Genomic DNA, 7,626 nt, shown 5'->3' on the forward strand with positions numbered 1-7,626 from the left:
AGCATTTTTCCTACGTAAAAAAATCAATGATTGTATATAAAGAGGAATAGGTGTAAGTTTATACTATAGCTTCTCTAACAAATGCATCTAATTTATTGTAAAATCTTTTTATTTTTTTACAAAATGGACAATCAAAATACAGAGAAACTTCTTAGTATTAATCCTCTTTTTTCAAAATACAGATAATTAGAAAATAAAAAATGAATTACAATTCACAAAACACAAAAACTATTATATTAATGTAGTTTTAGCCTTTTCTCCTCAAGTGTGTTTATTTTCATTTCAATCTCTTTTTCTTCCTTTTCGTGATCTTTTCTTAACATTTTCTTGTGTTGTTTTAAATCCTTAAGTTGTTGTGTAAGTTTTCTTTTTTCTTCAGCCCTCAATGCCTGCTGCTTCTAAATATTTTTTCTGTTGCAGAGATGCAATATATCGCTGTCTTGATCCTCTGACTGTTAACATTTTCTGGTCTATATTTATTTGATCAATACTACCTGCAAAATGGATCCCATCATAAACTAAGAGTTGAGCAACTAAACTTTCTTCCTTAAGATTTTCACTCAACAGTGATTTGTTAACCGAGAAACAACTCTCAACATTTGCATTCCCATGTGAGAAAGAAAGAGAAATTTTGATAATAGACCATAGATCTTGCAGTTGCCTATCATCCTTCAAAATTTCACAATAAAATGTGTCCAGACCATCATCATCACTCCTTTCAGATATGAAGTCCTCAAACTTTGTAGAATAGGGTTTTATGGACACTTTACTGCAGAGTATATCATACTGTTCTTTTGCTTTGACAGCACATTTCTCATCAATCATGTAGAACTTCCAGTAAAACATTGAAATACAATTTTCTAACATTTGATTGCATTTTAATAATTTCTGGGTCTAAGCTACTCAAAGCTTTCACACATTTGTACTTGACAGGTCCTTTCTCAATAATCTTTTGTGTCATCACTTTCAGCACATTTCGACAATCACTTAGAAAACACAGAATATCTTTGTCACTCACTTTCAATTCTTTTAAAACCTTTTTTGCTCCAAAACCAATATCCAAATTCTTCAGAGGTACCAAGTTTTCATTAGCATTTAAATCTATTTTTAGAAACTGCTTGTCAATGACCCTGTCATTTTTCACAAACTTTCTCATCAGGTTCATTAATAATTGAGTAACTGCTTTATAAAGATAGGGTGCAAGAAGTTTGTTGCTCTGAAATCGGGTGAGAAAGCTCTCACTTTGTGTACATATAGATCGAAAAAATAAAAGTTTAATTTTAATAAAAGGATCATTGAGTGCCTGTCTCAAGAATGTAGCCATCTTGCTGTCTTTCAACTTTGTACTGTTGTTTATGAATGTCTTCACAGATTCAACAACTTCTGCTGCACGTTCTAAGCACTCACCATTCTCCAACTACCTTGTTGAACCAAACTTTTTGGGAAATAATCTGCTTCCACTTATAGCAATGTATTCGGCACGCCGAGTGGGTGAGTCTTTTAACAAGTAGAACAAATTCCGTAGCAGTGGTAACAAATTCCAATCTACTACTTTAAAACCAGCTTTTACAGCACCATGGACTACATGTAAACCACGTGTTCCCATTCTCACAAATGATTTACCAACATTGTGTCTCCATGTGATCTTCTAGTTCATTCAGAAAACTTATGTTTACATTTGGTCCGTCCATACAGATATGAAGAATTTTTGCTAGATCAAGATGAATGTCTGAAAGCCCATTGAGAAATGCAGAGAAAAGATCATCTGCTGTACTATGATCCAGAGAGACACTATTTAAATATCTGGTCATAACCTTATCTTTACTCTCATCCCAGTATTTTATCACAAGATCCATTTGAGTTCTTTGAGCAACTTTGTTTAGTGATTCGTCAAAGGAGATAGTAATATTATCGCAACTTGTAACAGCATTAATCAATTTTTCTGAAATAATGGGCTAGGCCATAATTTATTATATAGGAAGCTTTATCTGGACCCAATTGAAATTACATGGCTATAGCACTGTCAGGAAACATTTTTTTGAAAATGTTTTTAATATCAGAGCATGAATTGAGTGACATCTTTTTCTTTACAACTGCCAATGCCCAAGTTATCTCTGCTTTTATTACATCATCTTTTATCACAAAAGGTGTCAATGTGCTGCTAAGAAATGTTGATTTGGTGAGAGACTGTTTGTTAGTGATCTTAGATCTATCTTCCACAACAGAAGCCGTTTCACACACATTTTGTTGACTATCAGAAGAGTTTGAATTTGTTGGGGTTAAAAACCTTATCAGTGAAGTTTGTTCCGACTTCAATCTTTTTATTTCAACATGACTAGAACTATTTGCATGTGATACTAATGCACGCTTTCCCATATTACTTAATGAGAAAACTTTACAACAAATGCAGCAAAATGCTTTTGTATCATCATCTTTTACAGTTCCTAACCAGGAATTGAATTCTGGATGAATAGCTGGATCCAGCCATTGGAGATTAAACCTCGTTTGTTTCCGTGCCATTATAATTTAAGAATGTAGAAAAACACAAACCTTGAATAATAATATTAAAAGACAGATGAACCAGATCAGATAGCAATGCGTAAGACGTTTTGTCACAACAGTACGTAAAATATTCAAACGATATCCAATCAGCAACTGATATACATTAATTAAAAGTAGTGTTGCCAACTCAAAATTCAAATTTACAGCTAGACATTTTAATAAAAATAACCAAATCATATTGTTTCCATTAGAATTGTTTGATTTTTTAAGCTAGATTGTTCATAAATCTACTAAATCTATAAAAAATAGCTGAATTGGCAACTCATTAAAAGAAAAAAAAAAGTTTCGTTGCCGCCATTTTGATTTCGGTTTCGATGTAAAGACCAGAGTTTTAACAATTATTTTTAATAATTTTTATTTATTATTTACTTAATTTTGCATTAAATTTCGTCTTTGCATAAAATTTTCTTAATGCAGACAAAATTTATTTATTTTAACCCTTAATTACAATTCTTATAATTATTGCCAATCATATCACAAACCATCTTTCTCACTTTTATAGCAAATTTTAATTAAACGAACCAGTTTTTTCAGCCAAGCTTGATAATCTTGCAAAAGATTATCAAGCTTGGCTGAAAACATTGGTTGTCTCAAGCTTGGCTGAAAACATTGGCCATATCATTGATTATCAGTTACAAAAATTATTATTAACATATGTATAATAAATGTAAAAAATGTAAAATTAAAAGATAGCCTATATATTAAAATAGTAAGAGCTTTTTTTTTTGCTTGTAACACAAACTTTTTGGTGGGGGTCGATGTGAGGTTTTGAAAAGTTGTAGGGGGTCGACGATCAAAAAAGTTTGGCGACCCCTGGTCTAGATTATTCCTCAAGTTTCTATAAAAAATTTCTGTTCATTCCTTTTTTTTCTCTAATAATTAAATTATTTTACGTTTTTCTATTTTAGTTCCGGACAATTCCGGAACCTAACACTTGTATTCCTATGACGTCATAGTATTACGAAAATTGGAATTCTTAAAACTTATAAAATAAAATAAATACAGAAATAAACATCAAACGAGATTGCAATCATACGTTATTAAAATATAGAAGTTCAGCGCAGAGAATCGTAACTACAAATCTCTTTCTTTTGCAACATAACTATAAAAATTGTTTTGTTGTTGTTTCGCACAAAAGATAATCAAATTTATTTTAATTTTTTAGTAATGTAATTATTTTTTTTTTAATTTACAGCTTTTTAATTTTAAAATTTTAATTACAAGCAAGTTAACATTGGTTAAACTACCGGATTACCTGTTGATTTTCGAAAATATAACTACAGAATATTTATTACAAGTATGATCAATCTTGCCAGTTTTAAGCCCTATATTTGCCAAAATCAGTGATATTTGTTACCCAATGTCATTTCATTTAAACTAATTATTAAACTATGTATCGAAGTTGCGGAAAAAAACGGAAGAGAGGGGGAAAATATGCATGCAGTACAGTACTTTCAAGGAAGATCATAACAACAAATATAAAAAGCTAGTGCCAACAACAAGTCAGCGCCAGTATTTTACTGTAAACGTCGGGTAACTATTTATAATTTTTTATGTTGTGTAGTAATGTTTTAAACGTGAAAAACGATTAAATTACATAAAATTTGATGATAAAAATTGCAAAGGGCCTGAAAATAAATACAATAATAATTTGTGTTTGAATTACTACTAATAACTACTAGCACGGTTTCAAAGTACCAAAATAAATTACAGATTTTTACTGATCTATTTAGCTATTTTGAAATAAACATTCTAATAAATTACGATTTCAACTTTTAAAAGTTTGCAAACAAATTTTTAGTTAGTTATTTTTTATTCTAATAAACAATTTCATCTTTTTATAATCGCTGAATTATTAAAATTAAAAATTAAACACTATTACATAAAAGTAGTTTATCCTGTTATTAAAATTGTATGTGGCACCATCTGTTACGAGATGCTATTTAAAAAATAACTTTTATGTTATTAATCCACAACTGTAAAATTATATGGCTTCAGAACGGTGAAAAAAAACCATTTCAAAATGGATTCTGGTGTATTTTCTTATTAAAGATTGCAGCATTATTTCTTGCCACCTGCGTATGGCTATGATTGGTCATCTGTATTCAGCAAACGAGATCAACAACGCAGTTAAGGAGACAAATTCCCTGAATTTTTCCGAACACTAATGAAAATCCCTGATTTTCCCTGACTTTCCAGGTGCTTAGGAACCCTGTACATCATTAATTTAATTAAACAGACAATTAACTTGCCAGAAGACATTATATACACATACGTAAAGCAACGTGTGTGGATTAGATTGAAATTTTGAACAATTTAATTAAACATGATCGTTTAGCTGTGAAAAGAAAAGTAAATTGTAATAACAATAGAAAATTAAAAAAAGTTTGTACCTGATTTAATTGTTTTTATATAGCATTTAATTTGTATATATCAGGGCTGTGGAGTCGGATGATAAAGAAAAGTCGGAATCGGAGTCGGTAGATTTTTACGCGACTCCACAGCCCTGGTATATATTGATATCAAAAATATGTTTATAACATAACTAATTGTTCTTTTGGAACTTAATTTGTATATATTGATATCAATAATATCGTTTTCGGTACACGAGTATTAAAAATTAAAAAATAGACCAATATTATTTTTAGTTCAAAAAAAGTAGTTTGACGATAGAAATTAAATTTATTTACTTATATATAAATCACATACGTAGAATTTACCAAAATTAATCTTTTTAAGAAACTATTGTTGTTATAATATCATAAAATTGTAAATGAAATCTATTTTATCTAAGTAGAAAAACGCAGTTTAATTTCAACTTTACATTTAACATTTACGAAGATTTTCTCAATATTCCAGATTTTTCTTATTTATAATCAATTTTTATTTTTAATTAATTAAGTAAGAACCGTAATTAGTAAAATATTAGCGTGTAATTAAAGCTACGAGCCTCTGATCAGTAATGTTTTTACCATAAGGACATAGTAAGATGTTTCGTTTTAGACTATGAGTGACGTCAAATAAGCAACCAATGAGAACCGTTTCTTCTCTATGAGGCAACCTTATAATCTAAGACCTTGAGTCTAATTATCGGAGTTAGGTCCTTTTCGCACGACCCCGCGCTCCTCCTCGACCTCAGGAGGCTTAGGGCACCTCATTCGCCGACACGCTGGGTTTCGCTCGCCCAGTCGGCTACTGTACTAAGCACCGCTAAGCCTATCGAACTATTCTAATGTTACTGCAGTCTAATTATTTCCGAGTTAAGTCCTTTAGCACGCCCCCCGCGCTCCTCCTCGACCTCGGGGCCTACGGCCCCTCATTCGCCGACACGATCGGTTTCGCTCGCAGTCGGCTTCCACTAAAACTAAAAGATAAAAGGAAATAATAATGTTTGGCTACTACTTACATGTCAGTACATCACCTCCCGTGTTTCCCGACAAAAGACACCGAAGATGGTGATTTGGGTGCCTTTAGTTACGCGGCCGCGGTGGTATTTTTGCCTCCGGGTGAAGGTCTCGTCGATCTGAAAATAAAACATACGAATATAGAGACAGACATTTAGGCAAAGTCAGAAACGTGGGTCGATAATCACCTCGACGTGCCTCCCTTCTAGATGTCTTGCTGGTAGGAGACGAAAACCTCCGCAACTTCACGGCAGTAATTGTACCAATCCACCGCTGTTTTGGGGGCCACGCCGCATTCCTCCGCGTCGACGGTGACCGGCTCCTGCTTGACCCACGCATTAACACAAGCATTAACACCTGTAAAATAGAAACAAAACACATCATCTCAAGCCATACGATCAAATTACACAAAGGCATAGCGTAACGTGACCCAGAGAAAAAGAAACCGCCGATTCTGCGATCATGTTTCGCGAGCGACTTCAAATGTCATACCTCTTGGGCTGAAAGCTGTATCCTTTCGAAAAAGGTGTTGTGAGTGCAAGACGGAACCAGTGCACATGGCCCTCAAGATGGTGCCGCTAGCCCGCCTCCTCATCTTTTTCTGCTGGACTTTTTCACAGCGGTAGACGAATCCGAACCTGTCAGATGGAGCCGGTTCCTTCCGCATAGTGCCTAAAAATTACGACAAAAATATCGAAAACTAGTAAATTGGAATATTGGCAGTTAATGTTTACCAATACTACTACTATCCACTCGCGTGGTCAAATATCGAAACAGGATAGCGGTTAATGTTATCCACGGTTTCAAAATGGCCGTACTTCCGACTGTTCGTGGTCCAGACGGATAAAAATGTAGCTAATGTAACGAAAACGAAACGAACTTAACCGAAGCGACGTCATTTTCGAACCATTAGTAACATTAACCCAGATAGCTGCAGATAGCAGTCGTGTAAACGCGGGAATCGAGAAAAGGCTTACCTCCGCACTTAGGACATGGCGGAAAGAAACCGGTTAGGTCCGGATGTGGCACGAAATGGCAAAATTTCTGTGCGGCCTCTTCGGTGGAGAAGTAGCGAAGAAAGCTATATGATGTTATATTATCGAATATTGTGGCGGGATCCATAACTTGAGACGCCGAAATATCACACGTAAACGGCATAACTTTCCTTTCGTTTCCATAACATCTACAGTACTGGGTTCGAGGATATGAAGGCGAACCGCGGGAAACGGTTACGAGTGTCACGTGACCCGCGGTCGCAACCCCATTGGCCCGCGGAGCCTCGGCAGATGGGTCCTAGTGTCACGTGGCCTGCGGAGTGCGCTGCATCTCTATGGCTGAGGAAAGACCGCGCGATTTGGCTGTCATGCGCAGTGCTGTCTTTGAGCTCGTTAGTCTCAAATATGAGTTCGGAAATGTTTATAGCAAGAGGACGTGCTGGACTAGTAGAGAGGCTTGGCCTACAGCTAAACGTAGACTCAGCTTCGCGGGCCGGCCAAGTTAAAACTAATAAATAATAATATATAGTTGTCTTTACAGGCAATAGATGGCGACTACTGATGACTTCAAGCGGGCCGGTGTAGAAGGGACAGACGGCGGCGACGACGAAAGCAGCGTGAGGAGAGAGACCTAAGGAAGGTGCGCGTTAAAATTTTTTTGTCGC

General features: G+C 34.8%; 1 protein-coding gene across 1 annotated transcript; it reads right to left on the reverse strand.

The window, feature by feature from the left end:
• Positions 1-5,422: 5,422 nt before the first annotated feature.
• On the reverse strand, positions 5,423-7,152 carry LOC111618322. Its single transcript, XM_023359820.1, has 4 exons — positions 6,944-7,152; positions 6,459-6,638; positions 6,155-6,323; positions 5,423-6,085 (listed from the first exon to the last, which is right to left on the reverse strand). Exons 1-3 carry the CDS (start codon positions 7,122-7,124, stop codon positions 6,172-6,174), a joined length of 513 nt encoding a protein of 170 aa, XP_023215588.1. The 5' UTR covers positions 7,125-7,152; the 3' UTR covers positions 5,423-6,085; positions 6,155-6,171.
• Positions 7,153-7,626: the final 474 nt, after the last annotated feature.

This window comes from Centruroides sculpturatus, unplaced genomic scaffold (assembly GCF_000671375.1).
Source record: "Centruroides sculpturatus isolate CEXI.00-Female unplaced genomic scaffold, Cexi_2.0 scaffold92, whole genome shotgun sequence".
Lineage (NCBI taxonomy): Eukaryota > Metazoa > Arthropoda > Arachnida > Scorpiones > Buthidae > Centruroides > Centruroides sculpturatus.

What these genes read in the sequence shown, in the direction of transcription:
- LOC111618322 (XM_023359820.1), bottom strand. Translation starts at nt 7,124, where the DNA reads ATGCCGTTTACGTGTGATATTTCGGCGTCTCAAGTTATGGATCCCGCC. An exon ending in GCCATGTCCTAAGTGCGGAG is followed by an intron (nt 6,639 to 6,943) that starts GTAAGCCTTTTC and finishes CGTAATTTTTAG; the next exon opens with GCACTATGCGGAAGGAACCG. An exon ending in TACAGCTTTCAGCCCAAGAG is followed by an intron (nt 6,324 to 6,458) that starts GTATGACATTTG and finishes TCTATTTTACAG; the next exon opens with GTGTTAATGCTTGTGTTAAT.